This window comes from Delphinapterus leucas, chromosome 16 (assembly GCF_059928025.1).
Source record: "Delphinapterus leucas isolate spDelLeu-1000000601 "Yukka" chromosome 16, BTC_Dleu_Yukka2, whole genome shotgun sequence".
Classification (NCBI taxonomy): domain Eukaryota; kingdom Metazoa; phylum Chordata; class Mammalia; order Artiodactyla; family Monodontidae; genus Delphinapterus; species Delphinapterus leucas.
The window spans coordinates 52,125,066-52,138,130 of NC_143144.1; the positions used below are offsets into that span (position 1 = coordinate 52,125,066).

At 42.5% G+C, this 13,065-nt stretch overlaps 1 protein-coding gene across 6 annotated transcripts in view; it reads left to right on the forward strand.

Moving 5' to 3' along the window:
• Positions 1 to 13,065, forward strand: part of PCGF5 (polycomb group ring finger 5) — a 115,947-nt gene that overhangs the window by 46,492 nt on the left and 56,390 nt on the right. For 5 of the 6 annotated variants that reach the window (XM_089897916.1, XM_089897914.1, XM_022569365.3 and 2 more), the window contains exon 2: positions 6,325 to 6,619. In XM_089897916.1, coding sequence (XP_089754042.1) covers positions 6,508 to 6,619 — 112 coding nt within the window. In that variant the 5' untranslated portion in view covers positions 6,325 to 6,507. Of the gene's footprint in view, positions 1 to 3,997; positions 4,173 to 6,324; positions 6,620 to 13,065 lie in introns of those variants that run through there. The other variant, XM_089897915.1, reaches the window with a different exon arrangement.

Sequence of the window (13,065 nt, forward strand, 5' to 3'; positions counted from 1 at the left end):
GTGTGTGTATATATATATATATAGTATATGTACATCAAGGAGGCGCCTCATCTACTTTGAGGTTTCTGAGAATGTGGCCTTTGAGATCATCAGATACCCAAAGAATAAATAAGGGTTGGGCAGATTTAGCAAGGGTGGGGAGGGGATTGGGATAGAATTGGGACAGGATGCTCATTTGAAAGAACAGCCACCTCTAGCGCTAGAGGGTAAACAGGTTCATTATGACTGCAGCATGGAGTTCAATGGGGAGGCTGTAGAAGTGACAGGGATATGGGGTGGGCTTATTAAGTATTTGGGCTTTATCTTAAGAACAAGGGTTTTTTTAAGTCAGGGAGCAGCATGATCAAATTTTCAGTTAGAAAGCATCCTCTTCTCTGGCTGTGCTGTGGAGAGTGGTTTGGCAGAGAAGAGCTGTAGGGAGACAGTCTAAGAGTTCATTGAAGTAATGGGGGCGGGTAGAAATGATGGTGATCTGAACCAGGGTAGGTTAAGTTAAAGGATTCAAGAGACATTTAGCAGAGACAGTCCTTGAGAATTATTGATTACAAGGGAGGGTTATGTTAAGAGAAAAAGACACATGGTCAAGGGTGATCGGAAGTCCTTCAGTTCTCTGTTCCTTCCCATTCCTCCATCATTGATTTTAGGCAGTCATAGATTTTGAGCTGTAATATCCATGGCCATAAAATAAATACATTCAGGCCCAGTAGGACACTTTAAATTTTAATATTTTCTAAAATCTCTGTAGGATGACTTTTAGATTACAGAGGGTAGTTTTATGTTAGAGATAGTCTATGTTAAAAGCTTAAATAGCATACTTAGGTATATAAAATAATTGACAGTCATGGAAAAGTCATTTAATATTTCAGGGAAATGTAAAGATGTAACTCTTTTAAAATGTTATGCTATTAAACATCTGTTCATCGATGATGTATTTATTAGGCAAGGAAGGAATGTGAACTTTTCAGTACAGAATTACCCATCCATGGCCCAGCCTTAACTGAAATAAAACTCTAGACATAAAGTATAAAGTAATGAAAACATTTGTTAGGTACGCAGATAGCTCCAAGTAGTTCCAAGGGTTGTCAAGAGCCAATTGTGGTTTCCTGGAAGAATCTGGATCAATGATCAAATGAAACAAGCTATCACTGTGGGATTTTGCTGCTTTGATGGGAAATCACCACTGGCCAGTTCACTGCTAAGTACTCTGTAGTCACCATTTCCCTCCCTCCCTTCATTTATTCTTCCCTCCCTTTGTTCCTTTATTTCCTTGTAAGTTAATCTTTTTCTTACCTAACCCCTCTTAACTTCTTGGGTTTGAGAAGTTCTCTTAAGACGTGTAAATAATATGGAACTGGTACCTTTGTTTTGGTCTTGGCTTTACCAAAATGAGCTCTGTGATTATGAATTTGTCACTTTTCAGGATCTTGGTTTCTACATCTGTAAAATGAGACAGCTCAAGTAGATTAGTGATAAGGGGACTCTCAGCTATGATCTTTTACCTGCCTTTTCTCTTTCCTGGTCCTGTATATCTAGTTGCTCCCAGGCCTTTGTTTACTTGAGGGTCCCACTGGTTTTTGAGATTTGTTATCAAAGCCACCCCCTCATACTGAGGCTTCTATGGTTTGTTCCAGTCCCCACAGTCAGAACCAAGGGACTAAGGGGTGAGTTACTGGAAAGTAGAAAGCAGTCGCAAGGGAGGAGATGCCACACAGCAGCTAAAAGTCCTATGTTTAAATCCTCAGAACTTACACGAGTCAGGAAACTGGCCCCTTCTTAACATTCCCTCTCACCATTTTTTTTGTTATTTTTTTAACCAGACACATGTTTGAGGTTTTGTTTTTTCTTTTTTGTGTGTGCGCATTTTTTTTTTGGAATGGGCAAGGTGGGGTGGTAGCTGAAGAGGGGAAAGGAGAAACTACTGAACACTTTACTACAAACCATGCTGCCTCAGGACACGAAGCACAGATTTTCTTACAAAGGCTGTCATTCTCTCCCTGCTTCCAGGTCCACCATTTGCAGTTTCATTATGGCAACCCCACCTCCATGTCTATCTTCAGGTACTGCTCTGTAGCATATTTCTTAACCATCCCTCCATTACTAATGTAAGTCCTCCTAATATCCATCTCAAGCTCATCTCCTCAGGGAATGCTGATTAACCCCACTTAGTGTTGATCACCAATAACACTTAAGCCCCCTGGACTTCATTAAGTGTTATTCTTTAAAAATACATTTAAAATAGCTTCAGATGCAAATTAGGAAAATAAGTCATAATGTATATGTTGTAGTTTATACAGTGAAATCTTCCATTACATATTTTATTTTTTTAATATCTATTTTATTTATTTGGTTGTGCCAGGTCTTAGATGCGGCAGGTGGGTTTCTTAGTTGCGGCATGCATGTGGGATCTAGTTCCCTGACCAGGGATCGAACCCAGGCCCCCTGCGTTGGGATCGCGGAGTCTTAACCACTGCGCCACAAGGGAAGTCCCCCATTACATATTTTAAATATACTAGAAATAGGGTGACTTTTCACATATTGATATGTTTAGTTAGTTTCCAAGATGAAAGATCTGGAGAGGAATCCTGCAACTATAAAGTCATTTTATCGGACTTGTTTTCTTTGCTCCTTGTGATTGCCAGGACTTGCTGAAGTTGGTCCCAGCTTGGAAATTGGCATGTATACTTTTGCACAATGGTTCTTATAAGGACTATGAAAATGTGGTCATTGAAAACTGTTTCAGAAAATGTATTGCTCCTGCTATGATGTTAAAAATGGTAATTTTTAAAGGTTATGTCCACTCTACCTAAGTTTAATTATAAATTGGATGATTTTTAAAGCTGTCTTGTCTACTTCTTGGTGTATTTTAAATTTGAAATGGATCTTTGAACACTTGCACCCTGCTAGACCAGTGGTCACTGGGTTCCTTGGTTTGCCACTAGAGCCACCTCCACTCTGGTATTACTAAGGTGACTCATGTCGTTTGGAGGTAAGGCAAATACTTTGCACTAATTTCCCCCCATCCCTTCTCCATTACTGTCAGCTCCCTAGCCATCACTGCCCTCACTTCTCCAGAGGCAAAGATGATGTAATTGCAGCACCTTTTCCTCTTTCTAACACACAAGATTGAAAGTTGCCCTTGGCAGATACCCTTTGGGATGTTCTTTTGAACTTTTGTTTACTGGTGTACACCATGCTGATTTGCCTGCTATTTTAGGATTACTGGATTGCAGTCTTCTAAGCAACAAAGAACCAAGTCTAATTTATGTTTAGCAAAATACTGGTTGTAGTAGAAATTTGTAAGTTTGTGGAATGCAGTATATTAGGATTGAATGACTTTGAGGAATCCTTTAATGTATGCTTTTGAATAAATTTTTTGCGCTTGTAGTTCTTAAAGTCCACTAGAAAGAGAACTGGGGTTGGTTGGTTGGTTGGTTTTGAACCTTGCAAGCAGTAAGAACTCTTCACCTTTCCACAAACACCCCCCACCCCCATTGTTCTCCCTTGCTTCCAGTTGTCGTTGATCCTGATCTCCAGACACCCCGCCCAGTAACAAGTTCCTTAGTGGTTCTTAAATAGGGTGCAAATCAAGCGGCCTTCGTCCCCACCGCGGCCCACGTGGGGCTAGTTTGGGGAAGACGCAGCTGAGTAGACAATTTCGCAGGGTGACTCATTCTCAGCACCGACCATCGCTTGTAAACCCGCCAGGGAAAATATGCCAGACATTGTTATGATGAAAACAACTGGGAGGGGTCGGTGGTGAGGAGAAGAAGAACTAAGATAAAATTTGGTCAAATCTACCGTCGCCCTGGAAGCCGGGCGGCGAGGCGGCCGGGGTGGCCGGGGTACCTGCGAGGAGCTCGGGCGGGCGGGCGTGGCCTGCGGGCGTGGCGGCGGGGGGCGTGGAGGGGGCGGGGCCGGCCGGCGGCGCCGGCGGTTGGAAGGGGGTGGAGTTGCCCTTGGAGGCGGCACCGGCCCTGGGCCCGAGGCCCGCCGCGCCCTATCGGGCCCGAGTCGAGTGGCCCCGCGGAGCCGGCGCGCTCCCGCCTGCAGGGGGAGGGCGGACGGGGCGCGGGGACCGGCCAGGCCGCGGCAGGCGCTGTTTCTCTTTCACTTTCCTTCCCTCTGAGGCTGGCGCGCTGGCGGCGAGGAGCGGTGGTGGCGGCAGCCGCGGGGTAGGTACACGGCTGGCTGGAGAGCGGCCGAAGGGCCGGAACTCGGCCGCCCCTGCGCTCCCCGCCCAAGTTTGCGCCGGGAGCCGGAGCGGCACCTCCAAGCACCTGCCGCGGCAGGCCCCGCCTGGAGCCGGGAGAGCTCTTCGGGGGGCGGGGACGGGGGTGGCCTGCCGGGGTCTGGGGGCTTTGAGGTCGCGCCTTACGGTCGGGGGCGGAGAGGGCGGCGGGCGCACGGCCCTGGGAGAGGCGGCGCGTCCTCCCAGGCGCCGCCCCGGCCCGGCCCGAGCGCCGCGTCCGCCGGGCCCTGGCCCGCGCACCTGCCAGGCGGGCGGGGAGGCTTGTGCTGGGACCGCCTAGGGCAGTGCTACCGGGTCCTGCCGGAGGACGAGGAAAAGTTCCCTCCTGCCCCCGCCCCGTCACTGCAAGTACTTGCTTCCTTTAACCTTCTTGGTGACAGGGCTCTATGGCTTAAGATCATAATCCCACCCCGGGTCTGGACTGTGCAAGTCCGGTTTCAGAGGACTTTGTCTGACTTTGGAGCTTCGTAGCAAACCTGTGAGAAAGGCAGGGCCGTTAATCCCAGTATATAGAGGAGGAGGCCGAGATCCAGGCACGGATAATAAGTGCCTTGCTGCAGGTCATACAGGGGCTCAGGACCAGAACCCAGACCCCCTGTCTGATAATTACGCTCTCTTTCTGTTACACCCTCGACACGATTTCCTGAGCGGATAGGATGATTACTTGCAGAACCTATTCCGTGCGTATTCTCAGTGGCGATGTGTCTGTCGATGCAAGATGGAACGATACCCTTTACCTCTCCGGTTGCTTTATATTTAACTTATGAGTTAATAGCTGATTTAGAAAAGTTTTTGTTTATAGAATTAACTTGGGAAATCCACACCTTTTTTTCATGTTGTGTCCTCTAAGAGGACACGTTTGTTGTAAGAAACCTTTAAAACTTTTTAAAGTAACCATATGGACAAGCCATGCTAGACGTTTCTGGAAAAAAAAAGTTTAAAAATTAATGACATTCAGTTTTTACAGTGTGCTAGCTATATGTATGTTGTCTCATTTAATCGTCACAACTGTAGGAGGCTGGCATTCTTGTTTTCATTTTACAGTTTAAAAAACCGTAAGACTTAGAGACGATAAGTAACATTGCCCAGGTTATACATTTACTAAATGTGACTGGTGTCTGTTTAAGATTTGCAGTCTAATAGAGGAGATTAAGAATGAATGTAACTGTAAATAAAAATAGAAGGAAAACGTAACAGAGAAACAAGGGTTAAAAAAAAACCGGGGAGATTACACTGAGGATAGCTTTGGAAAAGGGTTTGAAGAATAGGTAGGCTCTGGATAGGGGAGCAGAAGAGCTCTTTGGATGGAGGGCATAGGACCTGCAGAATGGACTATGGAAAGAGCCATCCTTTCAGTTTTCCTGAGCTTTGAATGATATGTTAAGGGTCTTATACGACCCTTATATGGGTCTTATAAGGAGGGTCTTATACGACAAGCTGAGGAGGGTCTTATACGACAAGCTGTGGAGGGTCTTACACGACAAGCTGAGAAATTTAAAGGTTTCTCTGTTACAGAGTAAAGAGGAGACACTGACATTCTTTGAGAAGAGAATCCAAATGTGATAGAATAAACTTGGTAGAACATAAGTTGGGCTGCAGGTGGAGAGGTAATATTTGAGTAGGATGGCTGTGGAAGGAATGGAAAAGGACATCCATTTGATTTGATTACCGACTAGGTGTGGAGTACAGAATGGAAATAGGGAGCATCTTGATAGGGAGGATAATGGCTTCAATTTTGAATCTTTTAGCTTGTGTTGGCGGGAACTCCTAATAGAGCAGTCAAGCAGGTAGTTAAAATGCATTACTCAAGAGGTAAAGGTATCAAAACCAGAGTTAACAGCCTCAGGTGTCATTTGTATAGATGTGATAGTTGAGGCCTCAGGATTGGATGAATTTATTATTCTGACTTAATCATAGCAGGTTTACAAATTAATGTTACAGTGAGGGAAATGTTCTATTCACCTGTTCACCCAGTTTGGAACATGTAATACTTGTTGCTAATACGTTGGTGTTAATACAGTACGGGTAATTTGACACCTTTTTCTCTCGTCTTTTTAAAATTACTGTGGAAGAAGATATGGGAAAGCAGAACCACCAAAAGGAGTGATGACCAGTGATCTCATGAGAAGTCTGGATGTTAGTTCTCATGCCTCAGGACATCCAGTTGGGAACTCCACACCAGCTCCTGGGATCAGACTTTCATTCACTTAATACCCCTGTTTGCCTGAACTACTAGAGCCAGTCCTAGCTAACCACGAATGGCTACCCAGAGGAAACACTTGGTGAAAGATTTCAATCCTTACATCACTTGCTATATCTGTAAAGGGTATCTGATCAAGCCAACTACAGTGACGGAATGCCTCCATACCTGTAAGTATTCTTTATTTTGTCATCTACCTATCAGAAGTTTTGGGTTACACTTCTTCTTTTAAAACTGCCACATTTTGGGGGTTTTCCTCTAGATTTTAACTTTTAAAACAATGAGTATTCTAAGAATTAACTTTGAATTTATTTTCAGAATTGAATTTCTCACTGGGATACCAGTGGTATGAATTTTTTCTCGTTTCTTTTTTAAATTGTTATAGTTCACTTTTATCTGATTTTAAAATGTTCTGAAAATCATAAGCAGTTATTGGTTAAACTATAACAGTTTTTTTTTACGTGAACTATTTCAGGTTTTCGCGTTTTAAAAATTTTATTGAGAGAATTAATATGCTCAGAGATTTTTTTAGGATATGCATACTTTAATTCATTGTGGGTTTTTTACAATCACTTTATTGAGGTATGGTTGACATAAAAAAGCTGTACATGTTTAATGTGTTTAACTTGATGAGTTTAGAGATAAGTATATACACATGAAACCATCACCCACATCAATGCCATAAACCTTATCCATCACCTCCAAAAGTTTTCTCTCACCCTCGTTTATTACTATTGTGATAAGAACACAATGTAAAATCTACCCTCCTAGCAAATTTTTAAGTGTACAACACAGTATTGTTAACCGTGGGCACTATGCTGTACAGTAGATCTCTAGGATTTATTCATCTTGTATAACTGAAACTGTACCCTTTGACCAATAACCAACAGCCTCAGCGTCCCCTGGGAACTCGTTAGAAATGCAGATTATCAGGCCTCCCCCCAGAATTACAGAAGCGCTCTGGGAGTAGGCCCAGACATCTGTGTTTAACAATCCCTCCAGGTGATTCTGAAGCACGCACAAGTTTGAGAATCACTGTTCTAATGAATGATCGTATGTGTGCAACTCCTGACAAGTTTCTTTTTCACCTGTACTATCAGTAGAGAGACATTTTTATAGCCACTTAGGCCAGTATTTCACCTATTTTTTGTGTTTTTGCCAATATGAATTTATTTTCCTATTTCAATGAAGGTAATTCCAGTAAGTTCTAGTTTAATGCCTGTTATGTGCACCAAAGTAGATACTTTATATACTTGATTTCATTTTAGCTTTAAACAGTAACCTTGAAGCAGTTTGGAGGGGATGTGGGGAGACAGAGAGAGTATAGAGATTATCTTCACTTGTGGGTGTGGAAGCTTAAGAGCTAAGTCACTTACCCAGTCCCGCAGCTTATGAGTAGTAGACCTGTATTCAGCTCCAAAGCCCATGCTCTTTCTAAGATAACCTGGGACATTTTTTTAATCCCCCCTTCAGCTATTCTCCCTCTGCTTAACTTACATACTATTATACCGGTAGTTTTAAACAGGGTTGCAAAAAAAGAATCACCTGTTAGTTGTTAAAATGGCAGGTTTTATAAATATTTTACCACAAAAAAAAAGTCACCTAGGATGCTGTTTAAACATAAACTTTTTCACACCTCCACCTGGAGAGATTGGTGGGTGTTGTGATGAGGTCTGGACATGTGTATTTTGGCAAACCTCTCCAAGTGATGTTGATGTATACTTTTTGGAGGTATTACCGGGCCCATGCTGTTCAATTACCAGTTAACTATGAACTGTCTTGAAATGCTCACTTACTGCTGCACTGTATCATTATCTAACTTGAACAGTTATCAGTTAAACATCATCAAACAGATATTTATTGAATGCCTACCATGTGCCAGGCACTATTCTAGGCACAGAGAATAGCAGCAGTGAACAAGGTAGTCAAAAATCTCTGCTCTCAAGAAAGGGGAAAACCAATAATAAACATACGCCACGTTAGATTGTGTTAAATGCTATGAAGAACAAAGAAGGATTGTAGATAGGAGAGTTGGGGTCATTTTATATAGTGTGTCAGGGTTGGCCTCTTTGATATGATGACATTTGGACAGAAACCTGAAGGGATTGAACTCTGGATATATGGGAAGAGCATTCCGGGCAGAGGGAAAAGCAAGTACACGGCCTTGAGGTGGGAATGCCCTTGGCAAGTTTAAGGAACAGCTAATCAGTGAGAAGGCTATTGCTGCAGGTCAGCTGAAAGATTATGGGGCCTTCAGCCAGGGTAATGAGGTGTGAGATGGAGGCAGGGAAGAGTGATTGACTGTGGATGTATTTTGGAGGCAGAACCAGTAGGATGTGGCTACTCTAGAGTGGGGACTTTGTCTTATACTTTCCTGTTTCCCACTACACGAAGCATGGCACCTGGACATGGTCCACAGTCTGTTTTGTTTTGCTTCTTCTGACATTAGTGCATTGTTTTTATAATTGCATTTGTCCAGCAAAACCTGCCAGTTCTGTTTGGCAGATGAGAAGAAAGCACAAATTCTCCAGTTTTTATCTATATAATACAGATTTTATATCTGTTCTTCTGAAAGAAAATTTTCTTTGGGACATAATGAAATCCCAGTTTAAATGTTATTTTTTTTAATATAAATTTATTTTATTTATTTACTTATTTTGGCTACGTTGGGTCTTCGTTGCTGCGCGCAGGCTTTCTCTAGATGCGGCAAGCGGGGGCTACTGTTCATTGTGGTGCGCGGGCTTCTCATTGCAGTGGCTTTTCATGTTGCGGAGCACGGGCTCTAGGCACGTGGGCTTCAGTAGTTGTGGCACACAGGCTCGGTAGTTGTGGCTCGCAGACTCCAGAGTGCAGGCTCAGTAGTTGGTGGCGCACGGGCTTAGTTGCTCCACAGCATGTGGGATCTTCCCGGACCAGGGCTTGAACACGTGTCCCCTGCATTGGCAGGTGGATTCTCAACCACTGCGCCACCACGGAATTTCCTAAATGTTACTTTTCTGAAGGAAAAACAAAAGATTCTAGAAGTATAAACAATAAGTTTATAAGCAAGGGTTATGTTTATGTTTGCAACAGCAATTTAATTAAGGTCTAAAGGGATAGGTGACCGTTTAATAGCTCTTGTCATTCTGGCCTGAAAAGTCCCTTGGCAGTCAGCAAGCCCCTTTACTGAGAGAGAATGAACATGGCAGAATTGTGATTAAAAGACACAAATATGACCTCTTTCATCCACAGAGAACACAGAACAGTAGAGTAAATGATGGTGGAGTCAGGCACTCAACCCAGTGTCTTAGGAGACCTGAGGATTCTGTAGTGCTAAGCTTTATGCACTTTCTGGTCCTTGGATTTCTATATATTTCTTGGTTCATATTCATACTGGGGCTTATAGGCAAAAACTATCCCACTTGCAAAATATCCCCCTATTTGTATTGATAAAATAAATAGTACTGTAAAGCATGTTCCTTAATCATTGGTTGGCTCTTTGATGTTACCTGGTTTTCTTAGGTATAAGGTGGGACAGATATATGTGATACAATGATTTGGGATCAGTATAGATCCCAAATAGAGAATATGGCCCAATAGAGAAGATGGCCAAATGGGACAGGAGGAAAGTGAGAAGTGTTAAGTGATAATGAGGTACCCCCAGATAGTTTCCATCTTGACTTTGGCATATAAAAATATCTTATTAAAATAACTTTGTACGTAAACTATAATTTTATGATACTATAAGTAAAGAATGGGCAAACAATAGTTCTTATTATGGAAACTCATAATAAAAGAGAAAGATTTTGTTCTTACTATTCAAGTTTGAAATGTGTAAATGGAGCTTTATTATTGGTGAGCAAAAGCAGACTTTAGGACCAGTCCCTTCAGAACTCTGGTTCTATTCTGAAGGAATAGTAATCAAGTTAGGGAATGTATAAAATATCAATAAATTTGGAAGCTGGTAAGTGTGATGAAAATGAGGAAACAGAATGATGTAATAGCAGATATATGTCAGGATGTTGCAGCAGAATGAATGCCAGAGAAGGAACCAAAAAGAGTGTTTTCTGAAATTCCTAAAGCCATGGGCCCAAAGCCTTCTCAGGCAGGGACATACATGCTTGGGCCTGGCTGCAGTGGAGGTGCTTTGGGGTGGGAGGTGTAGGGATCATGAGTGGCTCTCCCTGCTTTGATATGGATAAACGGAGTTACTTTACTCTTTCAGATTACTCTGCACATGCATCTCGACTCTTTCTCTCTCCTCAAATCAGTTTGTTGATCCCTGTTTTCCCATTAAGAAATTCGGGAGCTAACACTGCCTGGCTTCCCTGTGGATGTAGAAACAAGGGCCAAAATGACAGCAGACTGTCTGAGTGCAGCAGCCCTTGGTGTTCTTAGCACTCAGCTCTGTGGAAGACAGAGAAAGGGGCAAGGCAGTCAGAAGGAAGGGGGGGTAGAGACGGCAGCGCAGAATGTCCCACACTTCTGACAAGGAGTCGCCAAAAAAAAGGGCTTATAAAAGCCCCATCTTTAAGTAGGCTCATACCTCAACTACTAATACCAGCTCCCTTCAGCAGACCAAGGACGTTTGATAAAAAGATAATAAAACTTTAAAATGAGGTAAAAATTTAAAATACAGATGAGTTTTCCCTTTAAATGATCACTTAATGCTAGATGAACTAAATCCACATGTCTATGAGGTAATTTTTACAACCTAACAAACCTAAGGAAATAAATTTGTTCACACAAATAATTATTGAATTCTCTAAAATAAAGAATTAGATGTCAGGCACTTTGCTAGCCCGTGGAGTAGCGTGGTAAATAAGATAAATTTGTAACTTAAACTCTGCTAAGCAAAACTCATAAGCCAAGAAGAAATTTCTACAGGTGTATTTGGATCTATTTTTTTCTTTTCTATATGAACTCACCTCCTCTGAGACTTCAACTGCCTATGCTGATGTCTCCCAAATCTTTATTCTAAGCATCAGAATCCCACTGGATGTCCACTTAGATGTCCTTGAAGCCTCCTGGAACTTAACATTACCTAAAAGTGAATGAATGGGATGCCAACATTCAGTTGTCCAAGCAAGAAATATGCTCCATGCTTGACTCTCTTTACCCTCACTAACAAAACAGGGGCAGAGTTCTGTCTGGTCTCTCTCTGTAATCTCTCTTGAATCTGTCCCTTCACTCTCATCCCCTGTGACCTTTCTCGCTCAGGCCCTCATTCCTTCTCACCAAAGTCCCTGCAGCCCACTTCTAAGCTGTGTCAGTGGTGATCATTTACAAGGGCTTACTGTCTTCATCGCTCAAGCTTCAGCCAACCCAAAATTTCCTAAAGGTACTCTACTGCCCTCAGGATAAATTAAAGCTACGCAGCTGTGACTGATTTCTGCCCTCTCCCTCCCCCCACCACCTGACACACACTGCACACACATGGTTCAGCTGCTTGCTCTGCTTGGAACGTCTCCTGTATGCCTGGCTAGCAGCCGCCCATCCTTTAAAGCTCATCTACTCCAACATATGCCACCTGTCTTACTCCCATAGGCCGATTTAGCTTAAGTGTATCCTTAGTACCTGGTACTTGAGAGTTCAGTAAAAGCTTAAATGAATAAATAAATGGTCAATCAGTTGATTAGTTTATTGTGTGTTTTTCCTTTCCAAGATTCAAATGCAGTGAAAGGTACCTTGAAAGGCATGTAGATAGTGTGGGTTACGAACTACGGATTTTGAAAACCTGTCTTCTGAAATATAGGTGGGAGCTTTGTGGGTCATGGGTAGGGAGAGGGAGAGACGCAGGATTGGGGAGTAGAGATCAGTGGTTCTAAATTAAGGGATGCTCTATCTCTTGCACCAGGGTCCTGAGGAATTTTTTAAGTTGCTTAGAGTGTATTTGGTGGTGGTTGTATAGGTTGTTGACTTAAAATGAAAGACTTTTCACTTAAACTAAGAACAAAGGAGCTTTGTTCCAGCAGCTAAAATGTGCAGAACACAGTGCATTGGTTCTTAACTCTTTTGTGGCTAGAGGCCTCTTTAAGAATCTGACGATTCTTTCCTCAGAAAAAAGGGAAGGTTATAGACATGGAATTCTGTGGTACAGGAAAAGAAAGCTTTCTTCTTTCTGCCTTTTTAGAAATTATGGTGGTAGTCCCTTAACAAAGATGAATTCTTTGGAAAAACATTGTTGTATTTAGTTTTCAATTTATGTAAAGAAGAAGGGTTAATTGATAATTAAATATAATTGATGTGACAGTTAAGGGACTTGGTAATTTTATGTAGTACTGTGTAAGAATGAAGGAATAATTTAATCATAAGATGGTAAAATTTTAAGTTCTACCATCATTTATTGTTTTTTGAACAAGTATCATAAATACACAAGTATTTAATTAAGGTACAGAGAACTCTTGATATGTTGATACTCAGTGTTTAAAAATCTTATGCCACATATACTTGCTGTTCAAAGTGCAGTCTCCACACCAGCAGCATCATCACCTGGGAGCTTGTTAGAAGTGCACATTCTCAGGCCTTACCACAGACCTACTGAATCCGGATATCTGGGGAGAGGGCCGGAAATTTGTGTAATAGCAAGCCCTTCAGGTGATTTTGTGATTCACTAAAGTCTGAGAAGCACGCTCTG